The 20,349-nt window shown below is 45.0% G+C and overlaps 1 protein-coding gene across 3 annotated transcripts in view; it reads right to left on the bottom strand.

Moving 5' to 3' along the window:
* Positions 1-299: 299 nt before the first annotated feature.
* The window catches only part of LOC135398996 (band 4.1-like protein 3), a 34,824-nt gene continuing 14,774 nt past the window's right edge, over positions 300-20,349 (bottom strand). The window contains exons 11-18 of one of the 3 annotated variants that reach the window (XM_064630613.1): positions 15,925-16,181; positions 14,947-15,078; positions 10,224-11,666; positions 8,105-8,353; positions 6,132-6,254; positions 5,851-6,012; positions 5,114-5,331; positions 300-4,018 (exon numbers count right to left, since the gene is read on the bottom strand). In XM_064630613.1, the coding sequence (XP_064486683.1) occupies positions 5,149-5,331; positions 5,851-6,012; positions 6,132-6,254; positions 8,105-8,353; positions 10,224-11,666; positions 14,947-15,078; positions 15,925-16,181 (2,549 nt within the window). In that variant the 3' untranslated portion in view covers positions 300-4,018; positions 5,114-5,148. The remainder of the gene's footprint in view (positions 4,019-5,113; positions 5,332-5,850; positions 6,013-6,131; positions 6,255-8,104; positions 8,354-10,223; positions 11,667-14,946; positions 15,079-15,924; positions 16,182-20,349) is intronic. The other 2 variants (XM_064630614.1, XM_064630615.1) reach the window with 2 other exon arrangements.

Genomic DNA, 20,349 nt, shown 5'->3' with positions numbered 1-20,349 from the left:
TTTGTTGATTTCACAATTCAAACTTGCTAATTGTCAGCAGGGAAACGAACAAGACGTCCATTTCTCAGAAGGGTTAAGAAAAATGTCTGCATAGTCGTCCCATATTGCACACTGAGAAAAGAAACTGGCGTGTAGTGCAATATAACCCGAGGCTGACATAAATCTGCGTATCAGCACTCACGATAATACATTGTAAAACGGTCTATCCACAAATGTCGTGCAAACAATTGACGGCAACATTCTGTCACTACTTTCTTGAACCTTCACACAAAGCAGAGACTAACAAAACCAGCACAACATGTAATAAACCATTTATTTAAAGTAAGATAGCATGTAGGAAACAGCATTTAGTTGTGCCCCCCACATACACGTTTCTTTTTGTTCACAGGGATCTTTTTTCTTCTTCTTTTTGTCCAAGTCGGTGAAACGTTCCCGCATCCCCCGTTTTAAATAGCACGTAAGAAACGTAAGAACTTTAATTCTCGTACCGCAGTCTAACTGCAAAAAAAAAAAAAAAAGACGATAAACTCTAATGAAATCAGAGACACAAAAATGGAGTAACCAACACCACTGTGAAAGTAAAAATGCCAGAATTGAGACAACAAAACATGAGAGAACTATCACACAACGTTGTTACAATATCCGGAGTAGACGGGGGCACGGAAAAAATAAAACATGACGCGAAAATGCCTCTGTAAAGCTGCACAACTATTTATGTACAGTCACTTTCATTTTGTGTTCGCACACTGTACAGATGGTGTAAGACGATGGTGTACATAAAGAACATGTCGCACTTTCCATCACGAAAATAACTTGCAAGTCCTTCCAGCTAAGAATGAGACAGAACTAAAGGGAGAGCCTGAAACTCGCCCAGAAATACAATGCGAGAAAACCATTCTCTTCTCTACACATAACAAATTTACTGTCCAAGTGCATTTAAATGAATGAAAAATGAAGGATGCAAAACTCAAAAACTATGAAAATGATATCTGCTTCGTGCATTAGATAAAACGCCTCAACCACACAACTGGGGAAGTCCGATCGTCAAAAAAAAAGAGTGCCAAGGAGACTGCAAACTAAAATACGAAGCTTCAGTCGAAACACTTCAGTCACACGTGTCATGTGACTAGCGTTAGGTGCACCCTGCTTCCAAACTAAGCCATGCTCTGTCTCTAAAATTTAAAGGCACCTGCTCTGCTCTCAAAACACTCGATGCTGCCAACACTTGACAATGTTATGCCAACAACGTTGTAGTTTCAAGCAGCAATGCACATGGCCGTCTGCACGAAAAAGCAAGGCCCTGCAGCTCGCTCCAACGTCGTTAAGTTTGAAACTGGAGATCAAAAGCGCAATATTAGATTACTGGGGCCAACACAGAGCTCCTGCTTTTTAGTGCAGACAACAACACTGTGCGCATATATATATTTGTACATTCTGCACAAATTCAACACCCCGTGCCCGTTTACATGAAATTCGTGCCGTGTAATGTGCCAGTAATGAAAGGGTTACGTGACTGCCTTAAAGTGCTCAATTTCTTGCTCGCAAATTTCAGAGAGATCGAGGCAAGATGCAAAATACCACGATATACACGCTCAAAATTATTGAATATATAGCGAACGCGCAACATAAAATGTTACGCCCCCTTTTCCACGTCTAGGTGAGACGAGATGGGAACGTAATACAGTTAGAGCCTGAAGTTTTAGGGTTTTACCCGATTCTTCCCCGAATTTGCACCCCCAAATTGAAGGTTGACTCTTTAGGGTGAAACCCGATTTTTACCCGCCAAATTCCCCTCACTCTGGATGTCTGTAGGAATGCACTAACATACTTGTTTTGCAGCAAATGCAGTTACATCACTGTTTGTACCAAGCCAGTACAGTTAGTTTGAGTAACTGAGCCAGATTTCTCCCCCCGAATTCAGCGTACTGGACGTTTTTCCACATGAATTCGCACGAATTTAGAGCACATGTTTATTTTTACCCGATTTTTACCCCCTGAATTTAGAAAAAGATATTTCCCGAAAACTTCAGGCTCTAATTTACTTCTACTTTTTATAAGTTGAAGGGAATATGATTTGCATATCAAAATATGGCAACGGCGAGAGACAGAAAAAAGATCCGGAAGCCATTTCCTTTCCGTTACTCTCTAGCTATGCTGCACCAAATACATAGGTCACTTTGCTGTAGCTATGCAGTCCCTCGCACGTCGACGTTTTGCTCTATTCGTCCACTACTTCACCTCTCTTAACCCTCTCACTAGTACCTACGCTCTCGAGAGGCCATACGATCCGCATTCAACCGTGAGGCACAACACAATAGCTCGTGCAGCTCTGTTCACGCAACAGCACCCCCTTATTTTACGGGCAGTGAAATACAAGTAGTAGTAGTAGTAGTAGTAGTAATAGTAGTAGTACCCCCCAAAAAACAAAAACTACCGTAGAGCTGCAGCGTTCATAATTTCTGCATCATGCTATGCACTGCTCTGTGCCACAAGCTGCATCACCACTTTGTTCCGGCCAGTCTGATTCGTGTGGAGACTGTTCTTTTTGTACTATTAAAGCCTCCCCAAACGGAAAAGAAGAAAGGAAAAAAGGAAAACGCGAAAGGTTTAGCCGCCTTTGGCCCGTGTAGTCTTGTGATCCACGGAAAGAAGTGCACAGAAAGTGAGCAAAGATACAGTTGCAAGCTAACAGAGACTGCCCCTGTGTTTTTTACACTTTCACAAAGAGAACAGAACAGAGAAAAAAAAAACAGAGAAGTATGTCACACTGCATGACATCGTTTGTCAGCTGCTCTCAATGCATACATACATATGCATAATATATATATATATGTGTATAACTAGATTTAAAACATCTCGGGGGAGGGGGACAAAAAACAAAAGACTTCACACAAACAAGCTGTAAAATGCTGTTGAGCACAATGTCTCCTCTACCACGCTCTCCTCAACTAGACAAAAAAGTGGCGGACTCGTGCATGGCAGTCGACGCGGAATAAAAATAACTATCCAGATATACTAGAAGTATGCGAGGTATGCAAAGCACATGTATCTCGCTCAAAATGCATATATATGTACATCACAAAACGACTTCTCTTTCCTTGTTGCTTCAACGTCGCTTTTCTGTAGCGTTGTAACGTTCATGTTAACCCGACGTAACACGACGATTAGAGCATGCGAAAACGAGTAAGGGAAAAGATGTGCACGCTGCGGAATTTTGCACTTTGCTGCGCTGGAATGTTGATCAACACAGAAGCTCACGGGCATTGAGGGTTTGCACCAAAGGAAAAGTATCTCACCAATGTACGGGTGTATACACTAAGTCGTCAACTTGTTACAAAACGAACGCTGCGATTATGCTGCAAGTCGGCAGATAGTGAACGAAACGACAAGAAAAACCACAAAGGAGATCAAAACAACCGCGGGCACCTTTACGCCGTCCTAGACCTCAACATCTTGCCACACGGTCTCAACCAGCCGCAAAAAAACGAGCGAACAATTTTGTGTCGCTCGTTCAGACACGTTGCCGTTTTGTCACTTCCTATTTACCACCACCCTGCGAGGTTGTATCCCGCATAAAATTTGACACACTGTAGCACGACGTCCGACTGAACAAAAAAAAGAGAGAGAGTGAAACTTTGCGTCATTAAAAACACGGCCAAAACTTTTTCCCGCTTCCTTCGGCAGTAAAGCACACAGAGTCGGGCAGCCGTCATCCCGCCAGAGGGGACGAACAATCCCTCCTTTAACGCTCGAACAGTGATACGGAAACATTTACATTTCAAAATTTTACGCATAAACGGAGAGATTGTTGCCCGCCTTTTCTGTGTCGCTCCACATGCCTCGGCACAAAATGGATGCAACGGTCCACTTCGGTCAACCTGACCGGCTTCTCCTTTCTTCGTTGGCGGAAGAGGGCACGGTGACGACGATTCTCGACGCACTAGGTAGCTGAGACATCGAGCGTTCGTTAGCGATGCGACTGGGTTGATTACAAGAAGATGAATAGCCCCGGCAGAACCTATGTCGCGGATGAGAGTGCAACATCTGTGAGCTCCATATCTATATAGGTCACACGTGCCAGTCAGCCTGGCTTGTCCAAAAATATGAGGCAATGCACTTGACAGCAATTAAACAGTCACAAGAGTCGTTGCTGAACACATTCAAACTGTCATGCTCCATAATAGGACAAAGATCACAATACAGTCAAACTCCTTTACAACGTAACTCAGGGGACAGCAAAAAAAATTTGCAGTAAAGGTATTTTCGTTAAAAAGGATGTCCATTATTGAACCTATAGGGCCCCAGCGGGACCGCAAAAAATTTGCTGTAGTGGTATTTTCGTTAAAAAGGTGTTCGCTATAAAGGAGTTTGACTGTATCTAAACACGCAATTCTTTAAGCCAAAGTGACCGTACTTACAGTGAGACAATAAAATTATCTCAAAGACTCTCTCTTCCCTTCGTCACGTCACGTCACATCACGTCACTAAGCTATGCGACTAGGCTGTATTACGTAGTTCCCATGTATTACAGTGCATTCAGGGCACTGCAACTGTCGTTTTGCCCTCCTCGCCAATGAAGAGGTCCCGTATTTCAACAAGCTGCAGCGATTTTTCAGCCCCCCTCTCCACACACACACACACCCACACACCCTAATGTCCCTCCCCCCCAAAAAATCTTGCAACACCCCTCAAAAGTGCGAGCCAGAAAGGAAAAAAAGAATCAGAGAAGCAACAAATATGGGTGTCACTTTTATGGGTTTGCTTTGACCGACCTTCCATTTTCCGCTTTTCTACATTTTGTATTAGCAATCCAGGCTCCACAGATGCAATAAATTCCTTTTAAACAAACAGAAATGAGAAAATTTTTAGTTAGGCACCCATATTCCCACTTAAGGGAGCAGTGAAATGACGTTCAAGATTACTTGATTCGTCAAGTAGTCTGTCGAGAGCAGCTATGCAATATATTTTTGCTGAACGGTGTCGTATCTCTCCACAATCTACACATCACACGAAAATTCAGCCCCGTGTAGAGGAGGTCTTTGATGGCTCCTTTCGAGCGTTATCACAAAACTGCAAAAGGTTTGCACGCGTGAATCCGAGCAAAAGTACCTACTTTAGCAGCAGCAGATGAAGATGAGGAAGATGAATCTATTTAGCAGCAGACTGCTGCTGGATTTCAATCTTCTCGACCGTCATGTCGGGGTTCATCATGGTGGCCTCCTGGATGGCCTCAGCCAGCGCCCGGTCGTGGTCGATGGGGTCCCCGTCGCTCTGAATCGTGATTTTCTGCTCTACCCGCGTCTCCACCACGCCATCCCTCTCCATCTTGTACTGCGTTTCAAGGTCACACTTTTAAAAAAATGCAGCTCTCTCCCAAATGCAAAAATTCGTAGTTAAAAGTGAAGAAACCCCAGTGCTGGGTACATAAAAAGGACAACGCAGACACAGACTCCAAACTGAAAACCAACTTTAATTTCAATGCAACATCGTTCCTATCACCCTTTGCCCTCTTCTCGTATCAGATATGTGTTACTGCTCTTTTGTATCCATGTGTAGAGATACCTGAACTTCTCAAGGTAAATCTCTCTATTTTATTTTTTTTTTTTGCTGGTAGGTAATCTGAAGTTTTGCTGATGCATCTACTACCCAACCTTTTAATTTCCACGGCGTCTCAACACACTTGAACCTCAATACAGCAAATGTCGATATACATAGTGAAATTTATTTAACACGTTATTTGCAGTCACCTTAACGAAGTGTCTTCGTTCGGCATCTTCATTTACTGAAGCCTGCAGCGCAAGAAGCTCGAAAAAAATGTCTATTGCATGTCTTTAGCAAAAGTTTACTCACAGTGACTGTTTCGACAGTGCGCGTCTTGCTGGAGATGGTTTGAGAACTGACAATCTCTCCTTCCTGCTCAACCACATCATGCGGTGGCACTGCACTCGTTGTGACCGTCGTGGCTGCGAATCGCGCTCCCGTCGGCGGCATGCCTTCTCCTGGTTGGTCCACCTGCACAATTCGGGCATTGCATCGTTTAGAAGGCAATACTACAGCTTGTCAAATCGAGCAAACTCCTTTTTTTTTTTTTCCCATTGCAAATTAGTCAACCAGCCTTTACAACTACACACCTGGTAAGCCACCTTCCGAGTTTCGGTTGATACCACGGGGACAGTCGTCGTGCTTGTCGGATGCGGCGCGCCCGTCATTGCGGTTGGGTCGTACTTCATTGCCTCTGTTTTAACAATGGTCGACTGCAAATGTGACAGGAAAAAAAATGTTCACAGTTTCGTGCAAAGCAGAAGTAAAAAAAAACTTTTTTTTTTTTAACTCATGCAAAAGTATACAAGTGAAATTGGCACCTAAAGGGCCACTTAGCAGCACGCCGAGCATTTTCCAATTGCGCCCTATAAAAGAACAAAGCACGCAGCACCCCAATATGCGGATCTTTGAGCTTTGCCGAGAAACGATACTATCCAAAGAGCATAGTAATTCACATGACTCTCTCCTTCCTTCAGTGCGTAAGCCAGCAAATGTGACAGGAAAAAAATTGTTCGCAGTTTCATGCAAAGCAGAAGTAAAAAAACTTTTTGTTTTACTCGTGCAAAAGCATACGAATGAAATCGGCACCTAAAGGGCCACTAAGCAGCATGCCGACCATTTTCCAACTGCATCCTATATAGAACAAAGCACAGAGCACCCCCAATATGCAGGTCTTCGAGCTTTGCCGAGAAACGATACTATCCAAAGAGCATAGTAATTCACACGACTCTCTCCTTCCTTCGGTGCGTTAACCAGTTATTAGAGCCTGAAGTTTTCGGGAAATATTTTTTCCTAAATTCGGGGGGTAAAAATCGGGTAAATAAACATGTGCACTAAATTCATGCGAATTCGGGTGAAAAAGCTTCCAGTACGTAAAATTCAGGGAGAAATCGGCCTCAGTTATTCAGACGAACTGTAGCGGTTTGGTACAAACGGTGATGTAACTGCATTTTTCTGCCAAACAAGTAAGTTAGTTCATTCCTACAGACATCCTAGTGAGGGCAATTTGCCAGGTAAAAATTGGGTTTCACCCTAAAGAGGCAACCTTCAATTCGGGGTGCAAATTCGGGGAAGAATCGGGTAAAACCCTAAAACTGCAAGGTTCACCCTCTAGCGTGAAACCCGATTTTTACCCGGCAAATTCCCCTTACTGGGATGTCTGTCGGAATGCATTAACTTACTTGTTTGGCAGCAAATGCAGTTACATCACCGCCTGTACCAAACCATTACAGTTAGTTTGAGCAACTGAGCTCGATTTCTCCCCGAATTTAGCGTACCGGGAGTTTCTTCACCCGAATTCGCATTAATTTAGTGCACATGTTTGTTTACCCGATTTTTACCCTCCCGAATTTAGAAAAAAATATTTCCCGAAAACTTCAGGCTCTACCTTAGAGCCGGAAGTTTTCGGGAAATATTTTTTTTCTAAATTCGGGGGGTAAAAATCGGGTAAACAAACATGTACGCACCCTCCCGAATTTAGAAAAAAATATTTCCCGAAAACTTCAGGCTCTACCTTAGAGCCGGAAGTTTTCGGGAAATATTTTTTTTCTAAATTCGGGGGGTAAAAATCGGGTAAATAAACATGTGCACTAAATTCATGCGAATTCTGGTGAAAAAACTTCTAGTATGCTAAATTCGGGGTGAAATCGGGCTCAATTACTCAACTAACTGTAGTGGTATGGTACAAATGGTGATGTAAGTGAATTTTTCTGCCAAACAAGTAAATTAAGTAAATTAATGCATTCGTACAGACATCCCAGTGAGGGCAATTTGCCAGGTAAAAATTGGGTTACACCCTAAAGAGGCAACCTTCAATTCGGGGTGCAAATTCGGGGAAGAATCGGGTAAAACCCTAAAACTTCAGGCTCTACCTATAAGCTATGACTTGTAAGTTGGCTGCACAGCAAACAGGTTTGTGAGTGCCATGGTTGCCACACCACAGCTGTTCTTGCTATTCCTTGATATGAAGACGCAAAGTTTTTGGAATCTGCTGCAGCACCATACGTATACGAATGATACCTAGGAGCAATGAAAACTAGCACCAAGAGACCAGGTGGCTCACCGGAAGATCTTCAATGGGCACTGCGACAACCTTTGCAGACCTGGCCATCTGCTGGGTCACTGTTCTCTGCTGCTGCGTTGAAGTAGATTTTCGTGTCGTATCTAAGCTACCCACACCTGCAGGACCATCTGGGGACGTTGGAGACACCTCAACTGACCCTTTACCCAAGGAGAAAGATGCAAACTGCTGAGGAGAGGTGTCTTTCCCCAGTGTTGGAATCTTGGACGATGTTGGCGACAGCTTACTCTCCTACAGGTCGAAGATAAGAGAGAGAGACAGGCAGAAAGCAGTTTTAATACAGGCTTAAAAAAAAAAAACACTGAAGTTACTGTCAGTCGTACACATATCCTTTATCGAGCAACTTATATCACAACTTATGGGACTGTGCTAATAACGCTATTCAAAGCAAAGCAAATAGATATGAGCGTAATGACATGTGGCATACATACGGGCATATGTGATATATGCATTTGAATCTTGACCTGAAACAGTTTTCACCTTCTTTCAACACTCTCTCTCTCGTGGAATCTTCAGGCTTACGTGTACAGCTTTAGAGCTATTTAAATATATTCAGTTTGAAAGAGCCGTTCCCTCTATTCTAAATTTAAACCAAATACACAGTTATTCGCTACAGTATACAAAATATCAAAATATTCTCACAGCCCTTTCACATCCCTGATTTTTGCCCTGCTACTTGCAAACCCTTACGGATGAGTGAACCAATGTGAACAATTTTCTAGTACTATATTCGCTATGGAAGCGCTGAATTCTGACTGGAACAGAACCACCTAAAAACCAAAAGAGGTTGTGCACTGCTGCTGCTTAAGGAGCAAGGCATGTTGAGAAAGTGGCTCTATTCTCTCAAACAAACTCCCCGCCTGTCCTTTCAAGGAGTTTGCATTTTCAGCTATTTGTGCTACAGTCCAGCCCGCTTATAACGACATTGACGGGAACGCGAAATCCGATCGTTATATCCGAGTATCGTTAGAAACGAGCTTTCGAGAAATTGCCGCTCGGGTTCGCTAAATGAAGTAGATCGCCACAAGTAGAACGCCGCTGAACATGCGCGTTTGTTGGGAGCACGGGAGCATTTTATCTAGCTTTAAATTGACGCAGCTGTGCGTCGAAAGCGTTTGATAACATAACCGCCGATACCGTGTGAGGCGCCGCACCTTTTCAGATCGACGACCTCATCCAATGCCGTAGTCATCATCATTCTCACGATCGCGACTACTAGGTCCATCAGAACGCGCCTTAGCCACGGGTAATCTGTCGACGCGTGTTTGTGTGGTGACACGCAACTGTCTGCCAATACACGTTTTCGAAGCCGCAGTACTTCACAACGCGGTTTTGCACCAGTACGAAACCCGTAGAGCGCATGTAACTTAGGGTCGAGCCACGCGTCTTTCCTCGTCAAAAAGCGTCTCGGAACCGCGGACGCCATCGTAGCAAGCGCGCGGCAAAAGAAGAGAAAAAGTTTGAAGACGAGAGAACGATGTGGAGAGGGAGCAACCTCCTCTACTTCTCGCGAGCTTCTTCCGCCCTTTCGAAGTCGCGTGCCTTGCCACGCATCTAATCCCCGGCACTCGTGCGCGGATAAACGCACTGCGTTCTCACTTTAGCGGGCACGGAGGCGAAGGCTCTTGAAAATGCCAATGTAATTTGTTTTCAGTGAAATGGTGCAGTCTTGCTTTCTAATTTTCACGCGTTTTACCGGCCGCCGGGAGAATTCCGATCGCTATATGCGAGCAAGCGCTTTCGCGGCGATCGTTATATCGATGTTTTGTTTACATGTAGTTCAATGGGAGAGCTAACGGGAACCAACAATTCGATCGCAACATCGGAGTTATCGTTCTATCGAAGATCGTAATAAATGGGCTCGACTGTACCACAGTCAAGACTGTTACAATTCCCATTTAAAAAGGGGTTTGGAACTTCTACATGCACTCCGTTGTTCCTTTTCCACGTTTACTTTGTGCCAAAATCGACAAAATTGCATGCTGGGCACAAGCTTGCAAAAGCATTCATGGACATGTATGCAGCTCTGCCATACGCGGGCACATCCTACGCAACATGCGGGTCATCACAGAGGACGTAAATAATGAAAGTGAAACTAAACCTTTGCGAATGCTGTCGAAGCAGGCCCCCTCGGTCCAGGTGGCGTTGTCTTTCCCGGCGATGTCGGCCTCCCTGCAGAGGGCACCACCCCCACGACCACGGGTCTTGTGCCGGCCAGCACTTGGCCTGGCTCTTCGATCACTTCCTCGTACGTGCCGTCTGCGTGCGCAATCACTTTCTTCGTGGGCACCTTGTACGTCATTTTCTGCGACGGGTAAGGCGGCGACGACTTTGTCTTTGCGACTTTCGACGGAGTCATCGCCTTCTCTTCCTTGTACTCGTCGAGGCTGCTGTCCGACGACTCCGACTCCGAGCTGGGTGACGAGTCGATCCCGTGAACCTTTCCTCCGGTTCCTGGCACCTTCCCCTTCTTCTCCTTGTGTCCGTTCTTCTTGTCGCCCTTCGTGCTGACCTTGGTCGCGGTGGGCGCGCCTGTGATCGCGGTTTCCTTCGGAGGCGCAGTTCGCGTGGGCGAGTAGGTGAACGCGAGCCCTCTCACCTGGCGCGATCCGGGGGACATTTCGCCCGCTTCCTGCCCGGACGGCGAGGTCGGTGGGGTGGTCGGCTGGGCGTAGCTGAATCCCGTCCGTGTCGGACTGTACGGTCGCCTCTGGTCGCCTTGTTCCTCTACTTCGTACGTGTACTCCTTTGTGTATGGAGACGTCTGCCTCCCGATGAAACCCGCAGCTCGTCGTGCGGCTTCGTCTGAGGTAGCCGTCCCAAAGCCATGCGTTGCCGAAGTCCGCGGTCCGCCAGAGGGCCTCGGCGTGCTCGTCACCGGCGCCTGCGTGTCCGGGGGCTCCTGCGCGTTGGAAGAACGAGGTTGTTTCGAAATGGTCGGTGGCCAGAACCCTTCTTTCGGCCTCGCCCCGGACGCCTCAATCCCTTTCCTGTAACCTCCGGCAGGTTCCGTCGCTGCCACTTTGTCTCCGCTCTCCGACAGAGGTCCGAGCTTCTCGCGCGACCGGGTCAGAGAGAGCCGGACCACGTCCTGGTCCTGTATACCTTTCTCCGAAAAATTCTCCAGCCTACTCTCGGATTTCGTCGGCCGCAGCTGCTCCCTGCGCTCCCAGTCTTCTACAGAGTCGTCGTTCGGCGAGACCCCCGTTACGGTTGGAATGTCCCCGCTCTTTCCAACCTGCTCAGAGATCCTTGGACTCGACTTGCTCGGGAGGGAGTTGTCCCTCCGTCCCCTCAACTTCTCCACTTCATCCCCCTTCTTCTCTTTTCCGCCGCCACCAGAAGGGACGTCGCGGGAAGTTACGTAAACCTCCGTCGTGATTCCCGTGCTGGGATCCTGCAACTGGATCACCTTCACCTCGGCCACGTCGGACTTCTCTTTCGACGGTTTTTCCTTCGGTTTAGAAGTCTCGCTCTTCGACTTGCCGCCCTTCGTGTCCTTAGATGGGGACGTCGGTGACTTGCCGCCCTTTCCGGTTGCCTTCTTTTGTTTTTTTAGGGGCGTTATGTTTCAGGTTTTGTGGTGTTTGGATTTTTTTTTAGCAACGTGAAGGCGTGCCGTTCATGCAGGCGTTTATGTTAAGGACAGGAGTAGGAGCAGGAGGGAGGACATGCAAAGAAACAAAAGAGAAAGAAAAATAGCATGGCATTAGTGTTTTGTACCTTACATCTTTGATCGTAGACGGAAAGGACATGCAACATGCTACAGCTCAGTGTGTTTGTGCAAGTCAATGGTCAGCATCTCGTCATGTCTGACCGACAGTGTCAATACTCTGTTCAAAAACTCGGGTGGTAAAGTATTCAGCGTTCAAAATCATTTTATACGGGTGTCTCTCGTAAACAGTACAGGCAGCCCACAAAGTTTAGAGCCTGAGATTTTTGGGAAATATCTAAAAAAAAAACTCGATTTTTTTTGCGCAACATTGTGGGCAGCATTCAACAGATAATCGTAATATTGCAAAGGCAGTATTTGTCATGTTGCCAAGAATCAACGACCGTGTAGTGAAGTTTATAGTCTCCCAGGTCTTTCCCTCACCGAAACCAACATAGTTTATGCCTAAATGTAATCAAATCTTATCCATGTTCAGTGTAACAAAGTTTCAACGATAGAGCGTTAGCGCACTCCATTCCCTGGTGATACTAGCCGGCCAATGACCCACCCGTGGCCAGAGAACTAAGTCGCGATGAAATACTATTTGGTAAAAGTGAAGGTGAAGGTGAATAAGGTGACACAAACCCTATGTCAACAGCAGCAATCTGAAGTGTTTTCAATATTCTTTGTCAACACAGTGCTTGTTTAGAACAGAATGAAAGCCCTGTAGTGTCAATCTCGGCAAACGAAGAATGATCGTGCCGAGCACTACTGACTTGCTAGGTTGCCCGACACATGCCCATTTCACTGCAGCTATGTGGCCTGTCACGTTCTTATTCAGATGTTACATTGGCCCATTGTGAGATTCCTAGAACAGTCAAACACCTTTATTACAAAACTCTGGAGACTGCAACAAAAATTGGCAGTAACAGTTAATTTGTTAAAAAGGACGTGAGCTATAGATTCGCGCAGTTAGTATTACAAAACGCGTGGCCAGTGGCGTTTCAATACGATGTTTTTACGGGAGGTGTACGGGTTTACGGTACGGGAGTGTAGTGAAAGTGACCAAAAACCCACTACTCGTTGTAAAGAAATTCGTTCTAAATGTTAAAAAACTACGTTGGGCCCATGGGGTTCTGACGAGACTGCAAAAAAGTTTGTTATAGCCATCATTTCGTTAAGAAGGCGTTCGTTATGGAGGAGTTTGCCTGCATTATGTTTCCCTTTCATGATGCCACGTTGCCCACCCTTATCATTCATCTAAGCTGTATCACCCTTTTAGTTCCGTTTACTTTCATCTGCTCATGAAAATATTGCAACACTGGCCTCATCTTTCACCGCAATGCCAGTTGCACAGGTGAGGAAATGTCATCGTACATGACCTGCCAATTGAAGTCCACATTCAGAGAGGACCGAGATGAGACCCAAAACTTCAGGCTCTAAATCTTGCACTGTACATGTGACATTCAGAAGAGGAACAGCATGTGAAGCCTGCAAGCAAGCTCTCAAGATGGTACCTCTCACAGTGTACTGTGCATTATTTCACAGAGACAGACAGTAGAAAAGAAAGAAAAATGGGAAAGAAGAGTTGTTACAGCAGTGCTGCACATATATACCTGGTGTCATTAGAGGTCTTCATAAACAGTTGAATGAACAGTTGCCTCATTCACTACAACGTCTTCATAAAGCTATCCAAGTTGGACGCATGAAATCTGAGCTGAATTTGCGTCGGGATTCGAGACAAAATTTGCAAATCTTTGAAGACTTCCTTGACACTAGATATACAGAACAAATGACAAAGCAAGAAATACATGTGTATTTGCCCAAGCTGTTTGTGAGGAGGGGTATCTTACATTGTTCACAGCATTATGCTTGCTTTTACAATTTTGCAGCACAGTAGACGCGACGTCATCTCTGCAGGCAGTGGAAACATGCCACCGCCGCTGTTGACAGATATATAGCACAAGAACTGTATGCTCTTCGTGGTCTGGATAAGATAGTGTTATCTTCTCCTTGTTATTCTTACTGCTCTTCTGTTGCTCTTTTTATCCTCGCCCTTCCTCCACATTTTGCATGCCACCGTATATGATAAGTGCATAATACAGTTTTGTGTCAACTTTGCCATAACAAAATTAGTTGTTGCTACATCAATGACTTTTGTGGGTACTGCCACTCCATCTGTGACATAACAGAGGTGTCCGCTCCCATCTCATTGTTCAGTGATGATTATTCCGTGATTGTTTTAGTGGATATATTTAATTAGTGATTGTCCACTAATTACCCACTGCAATGATTCAAATGCTCCACTGATTACATGGTTATCCACTAATTATTCTGCAACCAAACTTCTACATCAGGGGTTCTCAAAATGGTTCGCCATAAGAAGGCTTCCGCAGGCAGTTACCGCGAGCAGTTAGTTAGCACGATCTATAAGGAACACGTGCTTCAGCGCGTTCCTTATAGCTGCACTTCAGCACGTTCCAGCCGCAGCTAAATCCCCACTGGGGTTGCCCCAGATGTATTTTGTTTGTTTTGTGGAATAAAGATAACCGTGTGCTGTATTATTAGTTTTGTGCGATCCCGCTCGTGTTCTTTCAAAAGCAAATCTGGCGAGCTGGGAGGGGGGGTTCCTCCCATGTGCAGGGGTTCCCCGGGCCCACGGAGTTTGAGAACCCTTGTCCTACAGTATGGTTCTGATACAGTAGAGACCATTTATAGTAATCACCGCAGAAGGAAAACATTACTGTCTCTATTAATTTACTCTATGTGCAGCCAGATGATTTTGAGCATAACATATAACACACTAGTCACATTTAACCTGGTTCTTCCCAATCACTTTCAAATAATCCTGCCACCTGTTTCGTTTACCTCACTTCGGAGGCAAGATGTATCCCATATCCACAATCATATCCACTCCCATAACCCATATCCACTCCCACATCGTATCAAAGGATGTTACAAAGTCTTGGTGCCACCATCAAGAGCATGCCTTGGTGCAAGCTCTATGGCTCAAGAGTAGGAAATAACAATAGTAGGAAATAAGAGATTTCACTTTTACGTGGTACAAGAATAAGAACATGAGAGATAAAAGATCAACTGTATGTGTCGGGTCAATATAAGCAAAGCTCTGTAGTTGAGACCTCCAAACTGCAGACGTGATGGCAGCACCTACCTCATCGCTCACCACAGATTTCCGTGCATCCTCCTTGGAAGGCTTGGAAGATTTTGTTTCGTGGTGACTCTGACGTTGTTCCATTTTCTTCATGTCCATGGGCAACATGACTGCTACCCCGCCTACAGGTCTCTGAAAGGCAAACGATGCAGCTGCATAACACCCTAGCTATCTAATTTGTATTTCAAGTTATCTCCTCCTGTAAAAGCAGGTATGAAACTTATATGTTGAGTGCCACGCAATCGGAGACGTTACACATAGGGTTGCCACCAGGCCGGTTATTAGCTCACTCTGCCGGTTGCCGGTAGGAAGGTGATACCGGCAGCCTTTTGTCGGTATTTGTAGCTCAATACCTTTCATAGGGGCTTTTCCCTTCAACATTCCACTACAGCTTGAATAAATCTGGAGCACAAACCCACTCCGCGCAGTCACCAGTTGTTTCATTAGTTACTCATTATTATTATTACACACAGAAACACGTTTCCTCGTATTGTCCTCGAGCTCTTCTTCCGCCCCTCACCCACTTCCCTTTTCCGCGAGCCTTGCCTCCTTTTCCTCTATTGCACCTCCTCTCCCTCAGCCGGTATTTTTCACTACGAAATGTGGCAACCCTAGTTACACATGTGATCATAGTTTATGTTGCTCGCGCTTGACTGAATAGTAAAATCAAGATTAAACGTACTGGCGCAATCAATATTTGGCAAGTGTTTCCGAAGCAGTATCTAGCCCCATTTCTCTAAAGTTTTGAGATCACTTGAAGAGCGTACTAGGACGGCACGTAGGGAATGTCGCACGAATATAAATGTCACGTAAGCGTTCATACTAGAGCACTGCGTGGGCTCGGTCTTTACCCAAAAACCCGAACCCGGCCTGTGGGCCCCGCCGGGTAAAGCTTGCTTTTTGCGGGCATGGGTTAAGCTCTGGTTTGACCGTGGCTATCATAGCAGTGGGGTAACATAGGCTCGCTCCGTAACTTACCTTGTCTTTCTTCTTATCCGTGTCTCCGGGAGACACGTCCGTGTCCCGCACGCCGTCCCGCAGATTTGGGTCAACCAGTTCCTTCCCAGCAGCCTTTGCACCCTGGGCAGCTGCTTTGGCCGACATCTTGGTCAGCTCTTCCTGGTTTCCGGGCTCATCGCTCGGCAACTTCCGCAATGCGGGGGCCCCTGCAAGAGTGTGCCGCTTGCTCTCTTCTGGCACTACCACGGGCCTCTCCCGCGAAGGCAATGTCAATGCTGCGACATCCCCCGCGGGGACAGGGCAAGGGAGGTTAGACGGGACGACGTACAGCAGGGGAAGGGCATGCGAGTCGCACAAAAATGGATAACAAATGTAAAGCATGCGACAATGAGATATAGTTGAGGCAAGCATGCTCGAAAAGTTCTCGGTTACCAGCCGTTTATTTTTTTTCCGCGTCTCGTCTTCTTTGCTGGACGTTTGGCTTTTGATGTCACCAGAAGCCACTGTTAATTTTTTAATTTTATACGATTTTTAATTTTATATAAATATATAGATTTTAAATACTAATCACACTATTGTGTGCCAAATTTTTGAAAAGGGTGCAACATTCTACGTGAACGAAAGCAAACGAATTTTGTTAGTAGTTGTGTGCTGTGGTCACCAGTACTTTTTTTTTCATTTTGTCAGATTAATTGATTAGATAAAATTAATCAGATAGCTTTTACAGTATTCGTTTAAGGGCACGAGTGTCAATCGGAAGGTTGCGGAATGTGTTGAGAAACACCAGACTGAGCTATGTTTTCAGTAGCTACTGTGTAGTCACTATCCTTCCCTTGTTAGTGTAATGTTTATATTTTCCTGCAGTTTTTTTTTTAAATATAAGTCATGCCGGAATTTGCACTTAGATTCAGCAGAACATTAAACAATTATCTACAAAAAGTCACAATAACATAAAGATCAGCCACCAACAACACAGTGTATGAATAGACCATATAAACACTCTGTCTCATACAGATGAGACAATGCATCTAACCTCACAAATGGTTAACATGACATTCACAGTGCTACAGGTTAGGCACACAAGGTAACAAAACTATATTCCATTGATAGTAAAAACTACACACACAAAAATATAACAATTCCCACGACACAGTCACACCTAGCACGTGTGCCACATCCTATGGTCGTGTTCAACTTAACTCCTTCCTTACTGCACCCATGGAGCATTTCGAGAGGTTTTCAAGCCGCGCTACTCAGCCTCCAAAGCAGAGAGGGACAAGTGGTGACATTTGGTGGATACTATAAACAATACAGCACGAGTTTTGTTTTCACTTTCAGTTTTTCCTTGTGTCGGTGATTTGTGAAACTAGCTCTGTACCAAGGAGGCGGTGTGGAGATTTCATCTCGGTCGTGGCGGACCTCTTTCGCAAATGCATATTACACGCATTGGAGCATATTTGCGTTCGAGTTCGTTTATTAAAACGCATATAATGACTCTGACGCTGTTCGATAATCAGTTTTTGTCCTGAGTGTGTGGATATGTAATTTGCACTATTGCTGTTCTCCCTGCCATAAAGGAATAGAAAAGTGGTGGTGAAAAATAGAAATAGCAAAATGTGGTGCAAAAACAGGAAGGTTGAACATGAAACTATTGCTTTCTGCAGAAATTATCATGTTCATTTCTGGTTTATTCCTTCAATGAACTCAGCCACTCAGTTACATGAACAAACATGGGTGTTGACATTATTTTCCACAACTCATTAACTTCTTGATGCAGAGTGTTAATATTTGCAGATATTTTTTTCTGACAAAATGTGTCACATTTTGTATAATTTGGAACTTGTAGATTGATATTTTTGTTCAAGGTACAGGCATATATTCATAAGGTTTCTGCCGTTTGTGTATTATTATTTGTGTGTGTGTGTGTGTGTTCCAAAATTAATTTTGGAAATACGTACATTGATAGCTTTATTTCTGAAACTTACGCCATTCCATAGGGCATTCATTTGGGCACATTTTCCTAGATAGCAACATATTTTGAAGTGATACTGTCAGCCATAGAAAATAAATTTGCCAAACCACCCAAAAATGGCCATTTTTTCTGGCAGTAAGGAAAGAGTTAAGAAGGAAAAGAAATCTAGTCTGTCAACTACATACGGCGCTGGAGATAAGGAGACGCAATAGCGCGCCAGGAGAGATACTGCGGCGCCACCACGCAGCGTAGTGTCGTGCGGCAGGAGCAGACGACAGGGCAGGAAGCAGAATGAGTATGATGGGTTACATTATCAGGCACAGGAGGGAGCGTGACCTCTCTGTGTCCAGCCATCCTATCTGCAGCGCAGTAATATTTTGAGAGCTGACGGACTAGATTTCTTCTCCTTCTGATCGCGACTATAGCATCTAGTCTGTTATGTTGAAGCTTTATGCTACAGTACAAAGACAGAGGACCACTGTAGTTACTTAGAATTTAAAATTAACACGCCTTTGTGAAAAAAGTTATGCTCTCCTTGGCACGTTTACAACAGCTTCTGTTACTTGCAGGGACATGCTTCAGGAATACACATACGGCCTGACCTTTTGGGGTTATATCCGATTATGCCCGACATTTACCCCCCCCCCCCCCCCATCAATTGCGACCCCGTTATTGACCTTTATCTGCTCAACAAAATAACAACACAACCTGTGTAGGGCTTCCCTCGCCTCCTTCGAGTAACGGCGCTCTTCATTCCTGCGAAATCCCTCTTCCACTCTGTTTCGGCATCGTTACATGAAAACAGCAGCACAGTATGACCTGGTCCCCGCCGCCTTTTTAAGCACTTCGGTTGTTCGAAAAGCCATACGAGTATAATCCCAAGGTCAGCGATTTCAGGAGACATCCCAAACCTTGATGCCCTACTTTAACGCGTGTCACCCTCTGAGCGAGGTACGAGATAGCCTCTCGCGGGGGCTACTCCGAGGGTCACGTGACGCCGTCATAATGGCGGGAAGGTGATGCCTGTGTTCGACCCTACTTGTGACAAAAATCTTGGTCACTGTCAGATAAACAGATTGTCGTATTAACGAGGGGGATTTACGTGCCAGCGGAACGGTTCCCGAGAAAAACGGTCATAAAGCGAGTGTGTCAGATTAACGGGGGTCATATTAACGGGGGTCATATTAACGGGGGTCATATTAACGGGAATCATATTAACGGGGGTCACATTAACGCGGGTCACATTAACGGGGGTTCACTGTACAGCCCAATATTTGCCCCCCGACGTTGCTGAAAAATATAACACGAAAAAGTCAGGCCCTAAATGTACATAAAGTTCACGATGTTCTCAGGAGTGTGAACGAGGAGGACCACACGTCAGAGGAGTTAAAAAGGAGGGACAGAAGGTAGACAGAAAAGGCAGCAAGTGCAGATGCAAGGAATGGCGCAGCAAACACAATTCAATATAGCGCTTCACCCATGCATCCTGGTGGTAGTGTTACTTACGACTTGATTTCTTGCGAAATTTTGTAGCTTTTGTTTATTTTACTGCATTTTATTCATTTATTCCTATTGTTGTTGGAGGTTGACATCATACTAACAGCGTGAGGACCTTATCGAGACCAGGCATTGCATCACTGGTGACAAAAAAAAAAAAGCTGTACGTTCGATAGTCACCAGCGCTAGCATGTGATAACAGCGGAGCAGACAGACCTATTACGTCGGTACGGGAATCCAGTGTTGCCAGACCACAACTCAATATGTTCTGCAATCACTGTACTGCATTTAAGAGTTCTGCCTTCAGCGCTCTAGTAGGTACATCCTAATTTGTCAGTTGTACTAAGGAAAGTGCAGAGTGCTGGATAAAGGATGAAAACAAGAAAATACTAGAGCTGTGCGAATAGCAAAATTTCCATTGCGAAATAGTTTACGAATATTCCACTTACACTGCGAATCGAATCCGAATCATTTCTTCAGGTGGCGAATCCAATTCCAATAATCAGAAAAGGGCCAATTCGAATTATTTCGAATACCTTATGGTGAAATATTTTGTGGTGTTGTTGTGCTCATTAGATGATGTTCTGCTCCAAACACGTGAGCTTTTTCAACCAACACAACACATCGTGAGAGAAGGGTCTGCATGTGTTGTGTATGTTAGACTGCATTAGTGGAATGAACTGCATTGAGAGTTAGTCAACATGTTCCATGCGGCCTCCTTTGTGTGCATCTCCTCATTTCTGTGTTTACATTGTAATTTTCCTGTACCTTTTTTTAGAAACTGCACACATTTCCATCTGTTACTGAACATAACTCTCAAATTTGGGAGTACATCTTCTGGAACCTGCAATGCCCAGACTATAGTGTGTTGACCATGAGCTCACAAAATTTATGGACTTTAGTGACAGGAGTGTCTTTACTCATTGTAAACCGTGTAAAGCGGGCGTCACCTAACGCTCGAGAGTAATGGGGTG

Source organism: Ornithodoros turicata, chromosome 6 (genome assembly GCF_037126465.1).
Source record: "Ornithodoros turicata isolate Travis chromosome 6, ASM3712646v1, whole genome shotgun sequence".
Lineage (NCBI taxonomy): Eukaryota > Metazoa > Arthropoda > Arachnida > Ixodida > Argasidae > Ornithodoros > Ornithodoros turicata.
Note: the sequence above shows the minus strand (reverse complement) of the source record. Positions and strands in the feature narration are given on the sequence as shown.